Source organism: Rhinatrema bivittatum, chromosome 3, assembly GCF_901001135.1.
Source record: "Rhinatrema bivittatum chromosome 3, aRhiBiv1.1, whole genome shotgun sequence".
NCBI classification, from domain to species: domain Eukaryota; kingdom Metazoa; phylum Chordata; class Amphibia; order Gymnophiona; family Rhinatrematidae; genus Rhinatrema; species Rhinatrema bivittatum.
In genome coordinates this window covers 312,682,709-312,705,623 of record NC_042617.1, presented here as the reverse complement: position 1 = coordinate 312,705,623, position 22,915 = coordinate 312,682,709, and the positions used below count along the sequence as shown (strand labels likewise).

Here is a 22,915-nt window from a genome sequence, read left to right as displayed (position 1 = left end):
TATGGAAGCACTGCATGCAAATTTATCTCATGCATATTCATTGTGGATATCCTGAAAACTTGATTGGCTGGGGGGTCCTCCAGGACAGGGCTGGGAATGACTGACTTATAGTAACTTAGAGAAGGTCAGTTACTGCCCATCGTGCCCTCCTTAAGAACATAAGAAATGCCACGCTGGGTCAGACAAAGGTCCATCGAGGCCAGCATCCTGCCTCCAACCATGGTCAGTCTGGGTCAAAAGTACCTGGCAGATCCCATAAAGTAGATCTAATTCCTGTTACTCATTCCCAGGGATAGCAATAGCTTTCTTTAGTCTACCTGGCTAATAATGGGTTATGGACTTTTCCTCCAAGAACCAAGGTTCCTGCTCATTTCTGAAAGGCTACGAGCTCAAAAATATTCTTGTGCACCCAACGTTTTGCCATGTATGCGGGGTTCGTGACCTTGGTGTGCGCTCATACGCATGGCTTAACGGAAACAGTGCCAGGAACTTGTCTAAACCTCTGCTAAACCCCGCTATGTTACTCGCCTCCGGCAACGGACTCCACAGCTTGACGGTGCACTGAGTGAAAAAGTACTTACTGTGATCTGTTTTCAATCTGCTGACTGCTAGTTTCATGGACTGTGCGCCCTTGTTTTAGTATTATCTGAAAGGGTAAATAACTGTCCTTTATTTACCCGTTCCGACTCCCTCATGATTTTATAAACTTCTATCGTGTCCCCTTCTCAGCCATCTCTTTTCCAAGCTGAAGAGCCCTAACCTGCGCAGCCTCTCGTCAGAGGGAATCGTTCCATTCCCTTTTATCATTTTTGTCACCCTCCTCTGCACCTTTTCTATGTCTTTCTTGAAATGAAGGCGACCAGAACTGCACACAAGACTCAAGGGGCTGTCACACCAAGGATCAATATTATTTTCTGTTTGATTCTCCCTTCATTTTTAGATCATTCTATTTCGTTGTTTGACTGCTGCCATGCCCCGAGCTGAGGATTTCAATGCATTGTCCCCGTAGACTCCAAGCTCCTTTCCCTGGGTGTCCGCTCCTAATGTGGAACCCAGCATCATGTACCTGCAGTTGGGATTATTTTTCCTCCACGTGCATCATTTTGACCTTTTCCATATTAAATTTCATCTGCATTCAGATGACTGGCCTGCCAGAGACCAATATTAGAACGAGGCGAGCTTCTAAATTTTGGCTCCTAGATTATATGCATGTTAGGTGCCGATTTTCAGCCAAACTTAGGTCCCTAAGTTTTCAATGGAAAATTCACATAAATTTAAGAGTTCTAAAATTTGCGCTCCTAATTTTAGGCTTGCCATTCATTTGCCTAGATTTAGGTCCCTAAATTAGGTGTTTAGTGCTGAAAATCAGTGCTAAGCCCTTCACTTTGTTTACTTACCCTAACTCTGCCCCCCACTTTTCAGGATTCTGAATTTAGTATTCCTAATGGAACAAGGATCCTAAATTTAGGAACCCAAAAGGGGCCTGTTTAGGAGCCTAACTCCAAAAGGTAGGAGCATAAATCCTTTGAAAGTGACACCCCCCCCCCCCCCATATGTCTTATAAGGTTCTTCTGCCGCTCCTCACATTGTGCTGCTGTTTTAACAACTTTGAATGATTGTCTCATCCGCAAATTTGATCACCTCACTTGATCCCTTTTCCAGATAACTTATAAATAAGTTAAACAGCACAGGTCCCAGTACAGATGCCTGTGGTTATCCTCAATTAATCTTTCTCTATTTGGAAAACTTACCATTTAGTCCTAACTTTGCTCTCCTGTCTTTTAACCAGTTACCAATCTGCCTCTTATCCCATGAATTTTCAATTTTCAGTGAAGTTTCTCATGAGGGACTGTCAAATGCCTTCTGAAAATCCAAATAAACTATATCAACCAGCTCATCTTTATCTACATGTTTATCTACACTTTCAAAAATACTTAATAGATCTGTAAGGCAAAACTTCCCGCTGCTAAAACCATGTTGACTCTTCCCCATTAAGCAATGTTTATCTATACAGCCAGTAATTTTGTTTTTAAGAATAATTTCTATCATTTTGTCCATCACTAATGTCTGGATCACTGGTCTATAGTTTCTTGGATCACCTCCAGTCTTTAGGTATTGTGGCTGTTTATATGATTGACTATAGATTACTAGTAATAATCTAGTAATAATCAGTTTTGCTGTATAAAGTTGTCACCTTCTGTTGAAGTTAATTGTTTACTTTCCTATTAACTGTTTTATGTAAAACCTGTTGCTATTTATTGTTTACTTACTGTATAACCTGTTACTTGTAAAGCCTTGTGCTAAGTTATTGTTTAATGTAAACCGAGGTGATGTAGACCTTTACGTACCGCGGTATATAAAAATCTCCAAATAAATAAATAGTAATAGATTTAAAATTTGTTTGAGTTCTTTCAAGACTCTGGCATGGATACCATCCAGTCCTGGTTATTTGTTACTCTATAGTCAATCATGTTGATCTATTACATCTTCTGATAGTACAGAAATGTGTTTTAGTTGCTCAAAATCACCATATTAAAGAATATTTCGGGCATTGTTATGTTCCCAATATCCTCAGTAAAGACTGAGGAAAAGAATTCGGTTTTTCTGCTATTTCCTTGTCCTACCTGAGCACCCCTTTTACCCCTGGGTCATCTAATGGACAACTGATTCCCTCACAGGCTTTTTGCTTTGAATATACTTGAAAAAGTTTGTATTATTAGATTTTGCCTCAGTAGCAAGCTTCTCAAATGTTCTCTTGGCCTACCGTTCTACTATTTTATGTCTAATTTGTTAGTTCTTATGCTCTTGCCTATTTTCTTCACTTGGGTCTGCGTTCCATTTTTTGAACGAGACCCTTTTGGCTTTAACTGCCTCTTTCACTTCACCATTAAATCATGCTGGCAATCATTTAGTCTCCATTCGACCTTTTTTAATGCATGAGATACATTTTATCTAGGCTTCCAAGATGGTATTTTTAAACAATGTCCATGCCTCATGTAAACTTTTAACCTTTGCAACTGCTTCTTTTACTGCTTTTCAGGTATTTAAAGAGGCAATTTTTATCCTGCCAGCTCAGTTGCAAGGTCTGCAGGTACTTTTCACTTACGGACCAGAGCATTGCTAGGTACTTAGACTCGGGGCACAGGCTCATGGGACGTGAGCCCATATGGTCTCCGCCTGAAATTTTGATAATTAAATTCGACAATTACAATCAGCTTCACTCCCACCCACAGAACAATCCTGTAAAAACACAGGACATTAGTATTACTGAGATCCTGCTGACCTTATGAGGACAATTTAAGCAATCAGTACCAACCATGACATAGTTAATATAAGCAAAAATTAAATATTTTCAAATAAAGCCACACTGGAAGAACCAAGGGGGATTATGGCAAAACAACGCTTTTCATGCTCTGTGGTTTGTTGTTCTGTCCTGTGACACTTTCCCTTAGAGAGCTCATTTCCTCTGTGCTGGCCTGCAGGTGGCATTTGACCTCTGCAATGTAGTTCAAGCAGAGGCTTTGGATGCTGCCTTGACTCAGGAGGCTTGGACAGCATAACATCCTAGCACCCCTAAAGAAATATAAAACCAAAACATCCTGCAGTGCCATTGGCTGGAATATTATTACTAACCAGAAGCCCATTGGTCAGGGAGTGATGGTTAGCACTTTGTATACTGATCAGATAGAGAACTAGCCCTGAAGGTGCTGGAACTCTCTGGTCTCAGCTGGGAGTACAGAGGGAGCAGATCTCTATGCTACGACCTTTTCAGCTTATGTGAATAGCCTTTTTCTTGACCTCCCCAAGCACTAATTAAGTAGTGAAAAGCACTAACCTTTGCTGTTTATCCTTGTTTTATCTGTTCCTGTTTGAAGATTACATCTTTTTTATGTTTACTGTTCTTACAGTTTAATAAAAACGTATTAGTTTGTTAGCTCTGCCTGTCGTGGACTGATTAACGATCCTGGTATTGAGCATTTTGTGTCTGTGGGTATATTTCTAGGAATTGTGTGATCCTTGGTTCTTGGAGGAGAAGTCCATTACCTGCTATTAAGTTGACTTAGAAAATAGCCACTACTATTATTAGCAACAGCAACATGGAATAGACTTAGTTTTTGGGTACTTGCCAGGTTCTTATGGCCTGGATTGGCCACTGTTTGGGGGGGGGGGGGGGGGAAGGATGCTGGGCTTGATGGACCCTTGGTCTGACCCAGCATGGCATGTTCTTAGTTGCATGGGGTCCCAGTGTCCCTAGAAACCACCAAAGGATAGGTTGTGGGCAGGGAACTTATCCAGAGGCAAGCAGGGACCCAGCTGGTAGCTGGGAGGTTGCCAGTGTAGGAGCACACGTGTAGGTGCAGGTGGGCTTGGGTAGTGCTTGGCCAGACCAGCTGAGTGGCCACAGGGTTAACCCTGCGTGGGTGATAGGAGCAGCACTGAGGCATTCATTACATGACATGGATACCCTGCACTGACTGATTCTTACACCATCGGTGATGTTCTGCCAGTTTCTTATCAAGGAGATCTCACCATTTCTGCTCCATTTGATGAGGCACTCATTTTTCACAAAATTTAGACTTTCACCACTTTTTGCTATGTAATAAAAATGATATTTTACATAGAACATACAACACTGAAAATTACATTCTAGTCATGGGATTATTGGTAGATTCTGAAACCTTTTACTGGATCAGCATTTTAAATTTATCTAAAAATACAGTACATGAGCTTTTGAAATCACAGAGTTCCTTTCTTCAGCTCAATTAAGAGACGCTATTCACATCTGAAAAAGGGACCTATGTGGTCTTCATAGCACTGGGTTCCATATTAGAAGTAACCACTCAGGAAAAGGATCTTGGAGTCATTGTGGACAATACTTTGAAATGTTCAGCAAAGTGGACAACAGCAGTCAAAAAGCAAACAGAATGTTAGGAACTATTAAAAAAAGGAATAGAAAACAAAAAACTGGGAATACTTATAAAAAAAGGGTGTTAAATGATAAATCTTGGTGTGACTTCCTCTTCAGGTAACATGTGCAGTTCTGGTCACCCCATCTCAAAAAAGATAACGCAGAACTAGAACAGGTGCAGAAAAAGGCAACAAAAATGTTAAAGCAGCAGAGGCTGTCTCACCAATACAGCGTGCTTCTTCATATTTTCTACACTATATTAAATGGGGATGGAACATGAGTAGAATGCTCCTCTAATGAACTAGATATTCAATGCAGAAAACATGACGAAGCATGCTACATTGGGGAGAGAGGCAAGACATTAAAAAGAGTTAACTCACACAGACTCAAGATCAAACACACAGGGAGGACAGAGGAGACATTTCTATGGGAGAGCACTTTTCAAAAAATGAGCAGAATAATTAAAGAAAATTTTAAAACAATCCAGGAATGTAAGACTCTTAATGTTAAAATGATAACACACTTCGGAACCAACAAGAACTCAGACAACTAGGTTTTTTTATTTGATTTTGAGTCATACAATTATATATTATCTGCTGAACATTCTCAAATCCCTCTCTCTCACTATCACTAGAATACTTTTCTGATTCACATATTTTATGATTGTCATCCTTTGCTCATTCTATTCCGATCTGAGGAAGAGAATATTAACTCCTGAAAGCTAGTCAAGAAATGTCTTTTTAGGACAATAAAAAGGTATCACCTTATACAGTGGATTCAGAAAGTATTCAGACCACATTTTTTTTTACATTACATCCTTATTCTAAAATGGATAAGATGTATTTTTCCCTCCTCAATCTACACACAATACCCCATAATGACTAAGCGAAATCAGGTTTGTATAAATTTGTGCAAATTAATTTAAAAAAAAAACCCCAAATCAAAACTGAAATATCACATTTACGTAAGTATTCAGACCCTTTGCTATTGCACTCAAAGTTGAGCTCAGGTGCATCCTGTTTCCATTGTTCATCCTTGAGATGTTTCTCCAAGGAGTCCACCTGTGGTAAACTCAATTGATTGGACGTGATTTGGAAAGGCACACACCTGTCTATATAAGGTCCCACAGTTGAGAGTGCATGTCAGAGCAAAATCATAGCCATGAAGTCAAAGGAATTATCTGTAGATCTCTGGGACAGGATTGTGTTGAGGCACTGCTATTACTAGCAACAGTAGCATGGAATAGACTTAGTTTTTGGGAACGTGCCAGGTTCTTATGGCCTGGATTGGCCACTGTTGGAAGCAGGATGCTGGGCTTGACGGACCCTTGGTCTGACCCAGTATGGCATGTTCTTATGATCTGAGGAAAGGTACAAAAAATTGCTGCAGCATTGAAGGTCCCAAAAAACACAGTTGCCTCCATCTACCTTATAAATGGGTTCTGACCGACGGCCCACAAATGTGCAGTAGAGAGCAGCTCTATCGCGCATGCGCGGGCTAGCACGTCAGTCAGAGCGAAGCGTGCCTGAAAAAAAATGGCACTGGGAGGAGCAGTAGCGGCGGCGGCGCACGCGAGGGAGGGAGGGAGGGCCCCCCCCCCCCCGGAGATCTTCTGTCTGCGGGTTGTGGATGAGCTGAAAGGGGAGGGGATTGAGAGAGGGGGAGTGACTGAGGAGAGGGGGGGGAGGGAGGAGAGAGTGAGGGGAGGGGAGGGGAGGGGGGAAGGAAATGGACCGAAACTTTTTTTTTAAATGTAGCCGGTTGTTACGGGCTTAACGGCTAGTCATTCTTAAGTAGAAGAAATTTGGAAAGATAAGGACTCTTCCTAGAGCTAGCCACCCAACCAAACTGAGCAATCGAGGGAGAAGGCCTTTGGTCAGGGAGGTGACCAAAAACTCAATGGTCATTCTAACAGAGCTCCAGAATTTCACTGTGGAGATGGGAGATCCCTCCAGAAGGACCATCTCTGCAGCACTCCATCAATCAGGCCTTTATGGTAGAGTGGCCAGTTGGAAGCCACTCCTCAGTAAAAGGCACATGACAGCCTGCTTGAAGTTTGCCAAAAGGCAATTAAAGAACTTTCAGAGCATGAGAAACAGGATTCTCTGGTCTGATTAAATAAAGATTGAACTCTTTGGCCTGAATGCCAAGCGTCATGTCTGGAGGAAACCAGGCACTACTCATCACCTGGCAAATACTATCCCTATGGTGAAGCATGGTGGTGGAAGCATCATGCTCGAGGGAAGTTTTTCAGCTGCAGGAACTGGGAGGCTAGTCAGGATCGAGGGAAAGATGAATGGAGCACAGTACAGAGAGATCCTTGATGAAAATCTGCTTCAGAGTGCTCTGAACCTCATTCCAGGGTGACTATTCACCTTCCAACAGGACAACGATCCTAAGCACACAGCCAAGACAACACAGGAGTGGTTACGGGACAAGTCTGTGAATGTCCTTGAGTGGCCCAGCCAGAGCCTGGACTTGAATCCGATCAAACATCTCTGGAGAAACTTGAAAATAGCTGTTCATTGACTCTCCCCATCCAACCTGACAGAGCTTGAGAGGATCTGCAGAGAAGAATGGAAGAAAATCCCCACATCCAGGTGTGCCAAGATTGTAGTGACATACCCAAGAACACGAGGCAGTAATCACTGCAAAAGGTGCCTCCTCAAACTACTGAGTAAAGGTGCTACGCCCAGTCGCAGACGGCTGCGACTGCAAGTGCTCACTTCCTACACGGCTCTCCTGCCCTCCCTGGGGCTGCTCACTGCATGGGCTTGCCTGCAATGCCGTGTTCCGTGGGACTCTCTTCGGCGGCATGGACGCCGCTGCTCCCTGCTCTGATGATGGGCCCTCCTAGGCACGCGCGTCACAGGCCCCACCTATGAAGCTTCTTCGGCGGGAACCTCGAGGGCATCCCAATCTGATGACATCATTGGCCTTCCATTTATAAGCGCAATGGCGCCACCAGAAAACCAACTTGGCAACAAGTTCCATCCTGCACTGAGCTCCTGCGGATCCCTGAGACGTCACCTGCTGCCGTTCCTTGGATCCTGTCTGGCACCTAGAAGTCTGGAGGGAGGAGGTGATGCCAGAGACGAAGCTGTAGCTGACCCGAGGAGCGGGGCAGTTGCCAGGCAAGGACAAGCTGGATTCCAACCCCTCGGAGCGGGATAGGACAGGGTAGATCTCCGAAGTAACGGCGCGGCCCTCGGAGCGGGCAGCGCTGTCAGTCAGCCTCAGGTACAGGTACAGCCTCAGGGACCCGCCGAAGAGAGTCCTCGGGGGCAAGTGTGCGCTCGTTGGGGACGTACTCCCCTGGCCTACCCCGCTCCTTGGACTGGCTCTGCACCTCTTGGGTCCAACCCTGTCTTGGCTTCAGCTACAAGTGTCTCCTCTGGATCATCGCAGTATCAGTGTGTTCTATGCTCGGCCTCCTCGCTCCCTGAGGCTGTGCCTGTACCTTCGTCTGACCGACAGCGCTGCCCGCTCCACGGGCTATGCCATTACTTCGGAGATCTACCCTGTCCTACCCCGCTCCTCTAGGTTGGAATCCAGCTTGTCCTTGCCTGGCAACTGCCCCACTCCTCGGTCAGCTACAGCTTCGTCTCTGGCATCACCTCCGCCCTCCAGGCTTCTACCTGCATCAAGCAGCTAAGGCTAAGACTGGACTCTCCACCTGTGAGTGGAGAATCTCCTTCAGTCTACCATCCTGCAGGTGTTAGTTACTGGTTCCTGGGACCTCTCCATTGCTCTGCCTAGAGCTCACCGCTGTGCCGATAACCCGCCTCCTGACGGCGCGGACCTGTGGGGCTCCTCCCCACAAGCTGTAACAACTCGCACCTCAGGCCAAGGATAAACAAACCCACAAAGCATAACAAAAGGGTTTGAATACTTACGTTTATTTATTTATTTTATTTATAAAATTTTATATACCGTCGTTTGGAGGGTTCCATCACAACTGTTTACATAGATCCAAATAAATATACAAATAAGATCAATAATAAAAGAAATATTAGGTTAATACATTAACAGTCTAAAAATACATTAAAGGAAATTAAAAGTAAGTAAGCTTGCTGTTTCACCTGGTCAATTTCAACATAGGCTGTGATATTTCATTTTTTAAATTAATTTGCACAAATTTCTACAAACCTGATTTTGTTTTGTCATTATAGGGTATTGTGTGTAGATTGAGGAGGGAAAATTGCATTATCCATTTTAGAATAAGGCTCTAACATAACAAAATGTGGAAAAAGTGAAGGTATATGAATACTTTCTAAATGCACTGTAGATGAGTGTTTATTTCTGTGCATACAAGAGGATTACCACGGCAACCAGACTGCTTTAGTGCAATTACAGTTTAGTAAAAATGGGAGTAGGTGGGGCTTTGACATGGGATATGGGAACAGTAGCACTTTATAGTTCTACGGTGGCTTACGTCTTATAATGGGTAAGAAAGCCAATGGTCTTATTACGTCTTTTTGTGCTTGTTTTGATGGACTGAACCAAATCACGGTGAACCTAGAAGATGTGGTAGGCCTGATTGACAAACTGAAGAGTAGTAAATCACCTGGACCGGATCATATACACCCCAGGGTTCAGAAGGAACTCAAAAATGAAATTATTAAAAATGTGTAAACTATCATTAAAATCATCCATTGTACCTGAAGACTGGAGGGTGGCTAATGTAATCCCAATATTTAAAAAGGGCTCCAGGGGCAATCCCGGACACTACAGACCGGTTAGCCTGACTTCAGTACCAGGAAAAATAATGGAAAGTATCAAAATCACAGAACATATATAAAGACATGGTTTAATGGAACAAAGTCAGCATGGCTTTACCCAAGGCAAGTCTTGCCTCACAAATCTGCTTTACTTTTTTGAAGGCGTTAATAAACATGTAGATAAAAGTGAACCAGTAGATGTAGTGTATTTGAATTTTCAGAAGGCGTTTGACAAAGTTACTCACGGGAGACTTCTAGGAAAAGTAAAAAGTCATGGGATAGGTGGCGATGTCCTTTCGTGGATTACAAACTGGCTAAAAGACAGGAAACAGAGAGCAGGATTAAATGGACAATTTTCTCAGTGGAGGGAGTGGGCAGTGGAGTGCCTCAGGGAACTGTATTGGGACCCATACTTTTCAATATATTTATAAATGATCTGGAAAGAAATACAACGAGTGAGATAATCAAATTTGTAGATGATACAAAATTGTTCAGAGTAGTTAAATCACAAGCAGATTGTGATAAATTGCAGGAAGACCTTGTGAGACTGGAAAATTGGGCATCAAAATGTCAGATGAAATTTAATGTGGATAAGTGCAAGGTGATGCATAAAGGGAAAAATAACCCATGCTATAGTTACACAATGTTGGGTTCCATATTAGGAGCTACCACCCAAGAAAGAGATCTAGGCGTCATAGTGGGATAACACATTGAAATTGACGGTTCAGTGTGCTGCAGCAGTCAAAAAAGCAAACAATGTTGGGAATTATTAGAAAGGGAATGGTGAAAAAAACAGAAAATGTCATAATGTTTCTGTATGGCTCCATGGCGAGACCGCACCTTGAATAATGTGTACAATTCTGGTCGCCGCATCTCAAAAAAGATATAGTTGCAATGGAGAAGGTACAGAGAAGGGCAACTAAAATGATAAAGGGAATGGAACAGCTCCCCTATGAGGAAAGACTAAAGAGGTTAGGACTTTTCAGCTTGGAGAAGAGACAGGTGAGGGGGGACATGATAGAGGTATTTAAAATCATGAAAGGTCTAGAACAAGTAAATGTGAATCGGTTATTTACTCTTTTGGATAATAGAAAGACTAGGGGGCACTCCATGAAGTTAGCATATGGTACATTTAAAACTAATCGGAGAAAGTTCTTTTTCACTCAACGCACAATTAAACTCTGGAATTTGTTGCCAGAGGATGTGGTTAGTGCAGTTAGTGTAGCTGTGTTTAAAAAAGGATTGGATAAGTTCTTGGAGGAGAAGTCCATTACCTGCTATTAATTAAGTTGACTTTGAAAATAGCCACTGCTATTGCATAGGCAATGTTCATAATATTATTGTGATCTAATATTACTGTTACCCTGTTACTTTAAAAATTCCTATGCAATGTTATCTAATATTACTTTTCCAAGCTATTATATGGTTTAAACTCAGTTCCCTGTAAAGCCCTTGTTACACTACATTCTCGTTCAATGTAAACCGATATGATGTTCCCAAAGAACGTCGGTCTATAAAAATATTAAATAAATAAATTACTAGCAACAGGGGATAGACTTAGTTTTGGGGTACTTGCCAGATTCTTATGGACTGGATTGGCCACTGTTGGAAACAGGATGCTGGGCTTGATGGACCCTTGGTCTGACCCAGTATGGCATGTTCTTATGAAGTGTTTGATTATCTTAAAGGTAAATATTTTGCATTCTTGAGTACTTTTACAATTGCCCTTAAGCGCCCAGACGGTGAGGTCCTCTTCCCTTGAAAAGCGTTCACCTGAAGACATTTTAACTCTTACCCCGCCACCAGGTACAAATGACACCCCCTCCCCAAGCATCGATCACTCAATCATTTCCCTTTTCCGATACCTGAGAGGTAATTTGTCCACTTCAGCAGCGCTCCCTCCATCGCAAGCACCGGCTAGCAGAACGCCCTGGCCCAATCAGAGCGGTCAGAAGGTGGCCACGCCTCTTAGTATCCAATCACGTGGTTCCTCGGAGCGACAGCGCTCCTAGCCAATCAGTATCAAAATAAGAGATTGGGGCGGGGCAGATTAGGAGCGGTATCTAGAACTACCCTGAAACGTTAATATTCAGCCAACCAATTATGTTGCAGTATGAAGGTTCTTTGCTTTCTATTGGATACAGTTTTGGGCACTTAAAGTAAGCCTCCTCGGGCTGATTGGTAAAGGATACAGTCATGTGTTGTTTAGTATCGCGGTGGCTTGTAGGTGGTGTAGTCCGTCTTGGTTGTTGTTGGCTAGGCTGGGGTAAGATCCAGAACTACAAGTCCCTGCAGGCTGTAGAAGGTGAGCGACCCTGTCCCAGACCGCATGTACTACCTCAGCCATTGTTGCTGGTAAGGTGCACGCCGGAGAGGAGGAGGAGGGCTGTTATTAAGTTGCCTTTCTTGGGGAAGGAGGGAATGAGTGAGGAGACGGCCTGTGGCACGAAGAAGTGCTGCGGGTTCCCCAGGTAAGTGCAGAACGTATAAGAAGGGCAGTGTCAGCTGATGCAGTAGCAAACCGCTCTCTAGTGCTATTCCAAACCATTCCCTAGAGTCGACCGTCCAGTCCTAGAGGGGAGAGGTTCTGTATCCCTGGCGCCATCCAGTCTTAGAGGATGGCTGTGCCTTGTGTCCATTTACTGTTAAGATTTTTTTGAAATGCAAGACAGTCTGTTGCAAGGAAGTACATTGTTTTGAAATGGGAGCAGTAAACTCTTTAGGGCCAAGTCCAGTGCCTATTTATGGTTTGTCTATTTATAAACTACCTTTTTGCCACACAGTGTAGAGCAAATGCTGCCCTCCAACCCTGGGAAGACTCCCATCAGCCTTCTACAAGAGTATGGCACAAGACTAGGGAAGACACCAGTGTACGATTTACTGAAGGCTGAGGGACAAGCTCACCAGCCCAACTTTACTTTCCAAGTCACAGTGGGTGACACCAGCTGTACAGGTCAGTATCAGACTGTGCCAGCAGTCTGGCTCTCTAGATCTTTATGAACTGGAACGTTATTCTAAACAATTTTAGTGCAGGGACAAAAGATCGGGAGAGTTGGAGGCTGAAGTCTTTCATAAGTCTGCAGATCAAGTACAAGTTAGATATGCTCCAAGCTCCTCACCTCTGCATCGGGCAACCAAAAGAAAAGAACTGGGGAATAAGAGGGGAGTTGGAGGGTAAAGGAACAAGCCATATGTCCTTTCTTATTAGCTGAAGTGATTTTTTTTTTAATTTATTAATTTTTTTTATTTTTTGCTGGCTTGGTTGTTGTCCTGTGGATTGTGAAGGTACCATTACTGGGAGCAGGTTTGTACTGACTTGTATAGTAACACTGTTTGTCCCTTCCCCCTCTTTCCAGGTCAGGGTCCCAGCAAGAAAGCAGCTAAGCACAAGGCAGCTGAGGAAGCCCTAAACTTGCTGAGACAGGGGAACATGCTGGAGCCCAAGTCTGACCCAGACTGGTGAGGAGGGGGCTGCCAGGGGGGAAGATGAGGGGGGCTGCCAGGGCTCTTCAGGCTGATGGAGGGAGGGGGCTGCCAGTGAGCTATAGGTCAGTGGGAGAAGGTGAGGTATGACACATGCACAGAGTACTGAAAAGAGGACAAAAACACCATGTGAAACAGTGAAAAGATTGAGTGGTTAAGAGTTGGGCAACTAAGATTTAATGAAAAGAAGCACAGAATCATACACTCGGGGTACACAAAGCCACATAATACACAAGGGAGCTGGTATGTTAATTCTGAAACCTCCTGTGTGCGTCTGAGCCTTGTACAGTTCATGGGATGCAGCTTCTTCCTCAGATACCTCTTGTGTGTATCTGTCCTGTGCTGTACACAGATGGGGGTGCAGCTCTCACATCTGACACCTCCCGTTCAATTGCATGCTTGAATGATGTTGCTGTCTGACATACGGAGGTTCACCCCATAGACTGACAGCAGACATGAAATAACCTCTTATGTTTCTTCTTTTTGTCTCCTGAAGCTCTGTTTGTCCGGAGTCTCCTTCCCACACAGCTGTTTCCCTGTCACCTCCCACATCTCCAAGGTAACTTTTTTCTAGAAATTATTCTAGTGCCAGAGTAATTTACCTCAGTTGCTGCAAGGGAAGAACAGTCACACCAGGGATTGGATGGAAAGCAGTGGGATCAAATTTAAGAAACTTCTATCTTGCCTTCCTCCAGAGCTCAGGGTGGGGTACAAATAAACATCCATAAAATCACCTGGTATTACACAAATCACAAGTTTTCTAATGAGTGTTAAGAGGTTACTTGCACTAACCTTAACCTGCCCCACCAAATTCTGTCTTTCAAAAGCTGCTTCTTGCTAGGCTTTTATTAGTACCTCTTCTTTTTTTTTTTTTTTGTTCCTTTTCCTAGTTCTCCTGACATTTTATATTTTGTCTGTCGTCTTAAACAACTTTTTTTTTTTTGTTATTTTATGGCCAGATCCCTAGCTTATAAAGCTCTCCTTCCCCAAGGTAACTTTATATTTCTGTGCTGTATTCATGCTTAAGAGTGAGAACCTCAATATCCCACAATACAAAAATAGGAGGTTCCCCTAATAGAATTTGTAGATTGAATATATATATTCCATCAGCAAACCTTAAATTTTTCACACAATGGAACACAGCATCAGATCTTTTATGGGGATGCTTTTAGTACAATCTAATGCCTCTTGCCAGTCAATGAACTGCAAATAGTGTCGGAAGACAGCATCATATACTCACTTGTTTGCTAGTTCAAAAGATTTTTCCAGTACTATCCTGTATTTAACACTTCCCACTGATATTTAATTGTATTTAAAATCTTTTCTATACTGTTATAAAGTTATTTACCATCATAACAGTTTACAAAAAGGCACATATAGTAAAAAATCATTAATACTTAACAGAAGTGCCAATAAATATCCAGTAACATATAATTCCAAATATAAAGACTATTTGATGAATGTCATATTGTCCTTTTAATACATGTCTCATGGTTGGATTACATGTAATTCATTCTTGCAACTCCAAGTTTTATCTGCGATTATCAGTGGGAGTAAAATAATTAACAGGTGAGCACATGGAAAACTAAATGCTGGGTGTGGATTTAATTATGCATGCTTTTCCTAACTTACTTTCTCTGTTTTCTTTATAAAAAGCCTGTTTGAAAAGCCAGGTTTTCAGACTTACTTTGAACAGTTTGAAATTTCTCTGTAATCTTATTTCAAGAGGCATTGTATTCCATAAGATGGGTCCAGCTAGTGACAATGCTCGCTCCCTGACCTGGGTTAGCCGTGCTGTTTTAACCAACGAACAGTTGAGTGCTTTATTTGCTGATCTTAGATTTCTATGTGGTACATGTACCCTTAGTGCTGTATTAAGCCATTCCACTTTTTTTCATCATGAATCAGTTTATGTATTGTGCATAGTGCTTTAAATTGTACTCTTTAATCTATTGGTAGCCAGTATAGCTCTGCTAGTGTATCAGTAATGTGATCTCTTTTCCTTTTACCTGTGAGAATTCTTGCTGTGGAGTTCTGTAATATTTGAAGTGGTCTTATACCGGTAGTTGCATAAGGTAACCCTAGTAGCAGTGCATTGCAGTAATCAGTGCTAGCAAATATTTGTGCTTGTAGAACTGTGCAAAAGTTCAGTAGTGTCAGTAAATGTTTTAGCTTCCTTAGTACCATTAGTTTAGCATATCCTTCTTTAACTTTCAGTGATGTGTTTAAGATTTAGTTCTGAGTCTATTATTAAGCCAAAGTTACGCACATATAAACCACTTAGCTCAAGAAATCTGTCCACTTACAGAAAAATGATTCAAAAACATTGTGCTTGATACAGATGCCCAACCTAGGCCCATGTTTCAGCATGAAAATGCCTGTCTCAAGGATTCAATTAACCTTGAATAAATACAATGTAATTTAAACACACGGTACACCAATAAGTTTGTATATATACATATATAGTCTGCTGTGAAGCTGTTTGTGAGGTGCAATCTAAGTATGTATGGCTGCCTTTAATGCATACTTGTATCACATTTATATCGCATCTCACAAACAGCTTCACAGCAGACTTCAAAACATTGTGGCTAGCTGAATCGGTTATTTACTCTTTCAGATAATAGACTAGGGGGCACTCCATGAAGTTAGCATGTGGGACATTTAAAACTAATCTGAGAAAGTTCTTTTACTCAACGCACAATTAAACTCTGGAATTTGTTGCCAGAGGATGTGGTTAGTGCAGTTAGTATAGCTGTGTTTAAAAAAGGATTGGATAAGTTCTTGGAGAAGTCCATTACCTGCTATTAATTAAGTTGACTTAGAAAATAGCCACTGCTATTACTAGCAACAATAGCATGGAATAGACTTAGTTTTTGGGTACTTGCCAGGTTCTTATGGCCTGGATTGGCCACTGTTGGAAACAGGATGCTGGGCTTGATGGACCTTTGGTCTGACCCAGTATGGCATGTTCTTACCATCCACTGGTAGAAAATGTCACTATTTATTTAAAATCCTCTCACATCACTAAGTACTGGTGCTGTCTTCTGACACTGGAGCCCATTGTGTGTGGCAAGAGCCTGAGATTGTACTAAAAGCACCCCATAAAAGATCTGATGCTGTGTTCAGTTAAAAAATTTAAGGTGTGCTGATAGAATGAATATATATATATATATTCATCAGGTAAACCTGTTATTCTTTGTACTGTAGTCATGCTTTACATGTATCAGTGTGGTGCCTGCCTGGAGGAGGTGTTCTGATCAGTAAAGTAGCACCCTGTTAGCTACATTCATAGTATTGTGACCAGCCAAGCAGGAGGAGCTTTCATAAACTTTAAGCACAAATATCTCCTGCAGCATCAATTAGAAACTGGAACCCCTATATAAGCTTTGTTTGTTTGATCATGACTTCTTGCTGCAGAGAGTTGCAGGGCTAGAGGTGTTTCCCAGTGTCTGGAGGTTGTGCAAAACTGGACAGTCAACTGAGCAAAAAAGTGGAAGTGTGTGTTTGTCATCACTAGATACCGTGTGCTAAATAGAGCCAGAAGTGACAGTTTGGAAAGTCATTCATAGATTATCAAGAGAGAGGCTGCCAGGAGTAGTTCTGCTGTATTTCAGCCTTTCATATAAAATTCATTGAACTGGTGTAGTGGAATTAGAATCCACAACCGTGACCTGAAAACCCCTCATTTGGGGGCCAATGCAATAAGATACATGTTTTAATACAGGCGCTCATATTGAGTTCCCATTCTCCTAATGCACACGCAGTCATGTCCCCTGGGCGCCTGATGCTATATTTTAATGAGCTGCTACATTAAAAAGTACATGTTGGGGAAGAATTATGCAGCCCTAGTGCTCAAATGCATTGGGCATCCAGGAGATGTGACTGTGCGCCCACCATTGTAATGGGTTGTCAATTAGAGTGTTTGTTTTATCCTGCTTCAGGTCTGTTTCTGGACACCCAATGTACATGCACAATAGCAAGGGGCGAAATCGGCCTGGAGCATGTATTGTGCATATATATTATGCATACAGAATTTATTTTTTTTTTTGGTCAAGCTGTTACATTATATTTTTATTCTTAAACACCTACTGCTTGCAGTGTTAAGAATAAAGGTAGGAACCACACAGGACCCTATTCTTTCTCCTGAGCCCTTGACTCTGATTTAATGCCAGTTTCGGGGCTGAAGTTTAATTTGCTGCTTTAAAAAGTGCGCATCGGGCACACAGTGACTTTTTTTCCTTACATCTGAGGTAATAGATAGCCTCATCTACATGGAATTTACATGTGATGAGAGCTATTAGCTATGTGTTTGGGTGCACGTTTTGGACACGCTAATCTCCTTATTGCATAGAGTGCCAGTCTAGTGCATACAAAATGCACGTAAACCTGTGTGCTATGGTGAGGGCACTTTATTGCATCAGCCTGTTGATGTATGACTGAACAAATCACTTCAGCTAGGTTTAAGTTTTGGTCAAGAGGAGACAAAACTTGAAAATTCAGTATGAGCACAGTTTTTTAATTTCCTGTCTTTGGGCAGGAAAAACACTTTTTTTTTTTTTTTTTTTGGGAAAAAAAAAAATGTGGTGTATAACTTTTTGCCCCTACTGGCTAAATATTTAAGGATCTGGCCATGAGAAGTGAGGGAGAGGTGAAGGGTGGCAGTAATTCTGAGGAATGCAAAGCTACCATTCCCTGTTCGGACCCAGATCAGTCCAGACTCCTGGGTTTTGCCTCCCTTCCAGCAGAAGGAGACAGTTTCATAGGCACCGCCTCTTAACCCGGTGTACCACCTGCAGCTCCTCAGTATTTCTCTGTCTCCAGAAGATGGGAGGTGGTGCAAAAACTGCAGTTCTGTACCTAAAAAAAAAATTGGCTAAGAGCAGCGTTTCCCTCCCAGGAGGTTTTCAGGTCCTGGTGGGACCATCCCTCCTAGTTATAGGAGCAGATGAGCAAGAGACTGCTCTCTTGATGGTCTAGTTCCCTCCTCTCCAGAAGGATTGGGAGAAGTCCTGCCACTTTCCAGATAAGACTGTTCTGTGTGTTTTTCTATTAAAGTTTAAAAAGGAAAGACTAGGCTGCTAGATTTTCAAAAGCAGCGTGTACATTTCCTTTGCTTCAGTTTCCCCGTCGCCGGTGGTGGTGGGGTCAGCTCAGCTCTGGCTTAACTTCTTGGCAGCTCTCCCTGCTGGCATCTGCCATGCGGTCTAAGCCATTCCGAGGGGGTGCTGCGTGTGGGAACATCTCTCCACATGCCTTTCTCGTTCCAGCTGCTGTTCCCGTTTGCCTCTCTGGCAGAGAGGGCTCATCAGGAGGGGGGGGGGCGGCGACTTTGAGGCAGCGTGACTCCGGGGAGCTGAAAGCTGTATCATGAGGGACCGGCGATCCGTTCCCTCTGAGTGTGGGAACAGCAGCCATTTTGAATATATTAGCTACTGAGGAGAAGGCTGCAGCGAGGGGATCTCCTGCCTGAACTTTCTCTGGCTGAGTTCAGCTCCAAGGAGGCCTAGGGGGGCCCACAGGGAGCAGTCGGTGGCTTCAGGAGGCCACCAGGGTTTGGAGGGTCCTGGGTCCTTCTGGATCTGGGGCCACTGAGGAAGGTTCCTCAGAGGAGTCTGAATGGGGGTTGCCATCTGGGGATGGTTCTCCTGATCTTGATCTGTCTTGCATACCTCAAGATCTGGAAGGGGACACCGAAGATCCCAACAATGGAAGGCGATGATCCGAAGGTGGTTCACCTGTTTCAGAGGGAGGAACTCGGGGGGGGGGGGGGGGGGGTGGCGCATGCTCTCCTCATCCCACCAGTCCTGGCAGAATTAGCAGGCAGACCTGGAGGAAGTGGATCCGGTTATGGCTGGCTTGAGGGCTACAGCCAATACTTTCCCATTTCACAGGTCTGTTAAGGAGCTGGTGGCCAGGGAGTGGGGATACTCCAGAGACTGGCCTTAAGGTTAGTAGGGCTGTGGATAGGCTTTATCCTTTGCCTGAAGACACTTTGGAGCTCTTGAGGATGCCAAAGGTGGATGCTTCGGTCTCAGTTGTTACAAAGAGGACCACCATTCCAGAATCTGGTGCGAAAGATAGCTCAAGTGCATCTTAAGAAGATTTTCGAGGTGTCTGCCCTGGTCATCTGCACTGCTATGTGCAGCAGCTTTATGCTCCAGGCTATTTTGAGATGGATGCAGCAGTTACAGAGTGCCAGAGAGATATCGCTCCCAGGAGTCCAAACAAAGGCTGTGGTGGCTTATAGGACAGATGCTTTGTATGACCTCATTCGCATGTCTTCCAGGACCATGATGTCTGCAGTATTGGCCAGGAGGTTGCTTTAGTTAAGAAACTGGTCAGCAGACATTTCGACAGAGGCTCAGCTGGAAGCATTACATTTTAAGGGCAAGCTTCTGTTCAGGGAAGACTTGGAACAGCTGGGAGATAAGGTGCACAAGCATTTCCGGACTCCGGGAGCTGGTCAAAGACAGGCCGCGGAAGTCACTGTCCTGGGCCAAGACCGCTCTGGCCAAGGCAGTAGTGAAGCAAATCCTGCACAATGAGGCAAGGCCAGCGCACTGCTCAGTGGAGTGGGTCAAAATCACATCGGACCATTGGGTTCTAAGCATAATAGATCAAGGCTACACTTTAGAATTTGCTCGGCTGCTCAGAAGCCTGTTTACGGTGTCTTCCTGTGCTTCAGAAGAGAAGAAGCTGATTGTCCTGCAGACTAATCAATGCCTGTGGAAGCTGGGGGCCATTGTTCCCATCCCCCGGGATGGGGCATTATTCCATTTATTTTGTGGTGCCAAAAAAGGAAGGAACTCTTTTTGTCCAGTGGATGGTAATGACTAGACTCTAGTCTTCCTGGTTGGGGAGCTGTGTGTCAGTCCCAGTCAGTGCAAGGCCAATGGTCAGATGAGGAAGCAGCTTGATCCATCAATCACTAGACTAGAATGGTACGGTTGGCTCTGCAGGAGTTTCTTCCTTTTCTGCACAACCATGCAGTCAGTCCTAACAATGTGGCTGCAGTGCCTACATCAACCACCAGAGGGGGTACCAGGAGTGAGCAGTTGCTCTGGAAGCAGAGAAGCATCTGGCCTTGTACATAGTGAGATCCAACAATGTGCAAGTGGATTTTCTCAGAAGACAGTTTTTCTGACCCAGGAGCATGGGAACTCTCGGAGAAGGCAATGTCACTAATTTCTCGCAGATGGGGCATGTCTCATGGCAACTCAGAGGAATACCAAGGCTCCGTGCTTCTTCAGTTGGAGAAGAGAGCATGGAGCGGAAGGGGCCAATGTCCTGGTGCTTCCTTGGCCACATGACCTGATCTTCATGTTTCCATCGTGGCCCCTGGTAGGAATGGTTGTAAGAAGAATAGAGGTCCACCCAGGAAAGGTGATTCTCGTGGCTCCAGAGTGGCCATAAAGGCCTTGGTTTGCAGATCTGGTCAATCTGGCAGTGAATGGCCCCTTGAGGCTGGGCTATCTGCCAGATCTCTTTTGTCAGGGCCCTATATTTTCAAATCAAATTGATCACTTTTGTCTAGCAGCTTGGCTTTTGAAAGGAGGCAATTAAGGAAAAAGTAAATCCTGAGGATGTTTCTATTCTGTTGCAGGCTAGAACACCACCTACTTCCTTGGTGTATGTCAGAGTTTTGGAAAGGTTTTGAGGCTTGGTGAACAGAGCAGGGGGTTGACATTCAGCAAGCTTTGGCACAGATTCTGGCCTTTTTGCAGAAGGGTCTGTCAAAGGTTTTGTTTTTTGGTTCCCTGAGTGTGCAGGTGCTGCTTGCAGGGCAAGCTTCATGGAACAACCCTTGCTACACATCTGGATGTGGTTAGTTTCCTCTGAGGGGTGAAACATCTGCGCACCCCCCCCCCCCCCCCCTGTTCATCAGGTGTGCCTTTGGAGCCTTAATTCGATCCTCAAGGGCATGTGTGAAGTGTCATTTGAGCCTCTAAAGAGGGCCACCATAAAAGATCTGACTCAAAGTTTTTTGGTGGCAATTTGGTCAGCCAGGAGGGTGTCTGATCTTCGAGCCCTCTACTACCCAAGAAAGAGATCTAGGCATCATAGTGGATAACACATTGAAATTGTCGGTTCAGTGTGCTGTGGCAGTCAAAAAAGCAAACAATGTTAGGAATTATTAGGAAGGGAATGGTGAATAAAACGGAAAATGTCATAATGCCTCTATATCGCTCCATGGTGAAGACCACACCTTGAATACTGTGTACAATTCTGGTCGCCGCATCCCAAAAAAGATATAATTGCGATGGAGAAGGTACAGAGAAGGGCTACCAAAATGATAAGGGGAATGGAACAGCTCCCCTATGAGGAAAGACTAAAGAGGTTAGGACTCTTCAGCTTGGAGAAGAGACGGCTGAGGGGGGATATGTTAGAGGTGTTTAAAATCATGAGAGGTCTAGAACAGGTAGATGTGAATTGGTTTTTTACTCTTTCGGATAATAGACTAGGGGGCATGCCATGAAGTTAGCATGTGGCACATTTAAAACTAATCGGAGAAAGTTCTTTTTCACTCAACGCACAATTAAATGCTGGCATTTGTTGCCAGAAGATGTGGTTAGTGCAGTTAGTATAGCTGTATTTAAAAAGGGATTGGATAAGTTCTTGGAGAAGTCCATTACCTGCTATTAATTAAGTTGACTTAGATAATAACCACCGCTATTACTAGCAATGGTAACATGGAATAGACTTAGTTTTTGGGTACTTGCCAGGTTCTTATGGCCTGGATTGGCCACTGTTGGAAACAGGATGCTGGGCTTGATTACCCTTGGTCTGACCCAGTATGGCATGTTCTTATGTAGAGAACCCCTTTTACGGATTTCTGAGTCTGGGGGTCTCTCTGAGGACAGTTCTCTTTTTCTGCCGAAGGTAGTTTCAACATTCCACTTTAGTTAATCAGTGGAGCTTCCGGCCTTTCCAAATTTGGATGTCAGGAGGGCTTTGTTGCAATATCTAGATGTCACTAAGTTTCTGGTTGTCAGATCACCTTTTTGTACTTTTGGAGTGGTGCAGAAAAGGAACAGAAAGCATTCAAAAGCCACGATTGTATGGTGGTTGAAGGAGGCTATTGGGTCTGCATATATCTGTCACAGTCCTATCCTGGAGGGGTTAAGGGCTCATTCTGCCCATTCCAGGTGGCCTTCTGGGCGGAGTGCCAACTGGTGTCACCACAGGAGATTTACAGGGCAGCTGCTTGGAAGCTGGCATGGTTTGGTGAAAGTGTTCTTTGAGTGGGACTCAGTCCCACCCTGGTTAGGAAAGCTTTGGTACATCCCAGGAGTCTGGACAGATCTGGGTACGTACAGGGAAAGGAAAATTTGGTTCTTACCTGCTAAGTTTCATTTCTGTAGTACCACAGATCAGGCCAGAGTCCCTCCCAGGGATACTTCTGGAAGAATGGCACAAGTTTTCTCAATCCTTTCAGTACAGTTTTCAAATTGGATTGCAAATATTTTTCCTCTTTCCTCTACTCGTTCCATCGAATATTAAAGAGTTGAGTTTTAGAAACTTTTCATTATATATGTTTGGGTACTTGGTAATACTGAGGGAGCTGTAGGTGGCCCACCGGGTTAAGAGGTACGGTGCCTGTGAAACTTTCTCTCTCTGTGCTGGAAGGTATGCAAAACCCAGGAGTCTGGACTGATCTGGATTACAACAGGAATGAAAATTAGTAGGTAAGAACCAATTTTCCTTTAATTCAGTCTGATCACTACGCATCATTTACACAGAAAATCCTTAGAAACAACCCAGCATCTCCTGGGAGAAGGAGAGGAATGCGGAGACCTAGGAA

At 43.7% G+C, this 22,915-nt stretch overlaps 2 protein-coding genes across 3 annotated transcripts in view; one reads left to right on the top strand and one right to left on the bottom strand.

Annotated features, from left to right (window-relative positions):
- The window catches only part of LOC115087708 (pleckstrin homology domain-containing family A member 3-like), a 78,273-nt gene extending 66,687 nt beyond the window's left edge, over window positions 1-11,586 (bottom strand). The window contains exon 1 of the mRNA XM_029595203.1: window positions 11,496-11,586. Within this exon, the coding sequence (XP_029451063.1) occupies window positions 11,496-11,535 (40 nt within the window). The 5' untranslated portion in view covers window positions 11,536-11,586. The remainder of the gene's footprint in view (window positions 1-11,495) is intronic.
- Window positions 11,587-11,795: 209 nt separating this feature from the next.
- TARBP2 (TARBP2 subunit of RISC loading complex) overlaps window positions 11,796-22,915 on the top strand; it is a 40,476-nt gene continuing 29,356 nt past the window's right edge. Inside the window, exons 1-4 of one of the 2 annotated variants that reach the window (XM_029595202.1) lie at window positions 11,796-11,935; window positions 12,414-12,583; window positions 12,987-13,089; window positions 13,610-13,672. In XM_029595202.1, the coding sequence (XP_029451062.1) occupies window positions 12,424-12,583; window positions 12,987-13,089; window positions 13,610-13,672 (326 nt within the window). In that variant the 5' untranslated portion in view covers window positions 11,796-11,935; window positions 12,414-12,423. Of the gene's footprint in view, window positions 11,936-11,976; window positions 12,102-12,413; window positions 12,584-12,986; window positions 13,090-13,609; window positions 13,673-22,915 lie in introns of those variants that run through there. The other variant, XM_029595200.1, reaches the window with a different exon arrangement.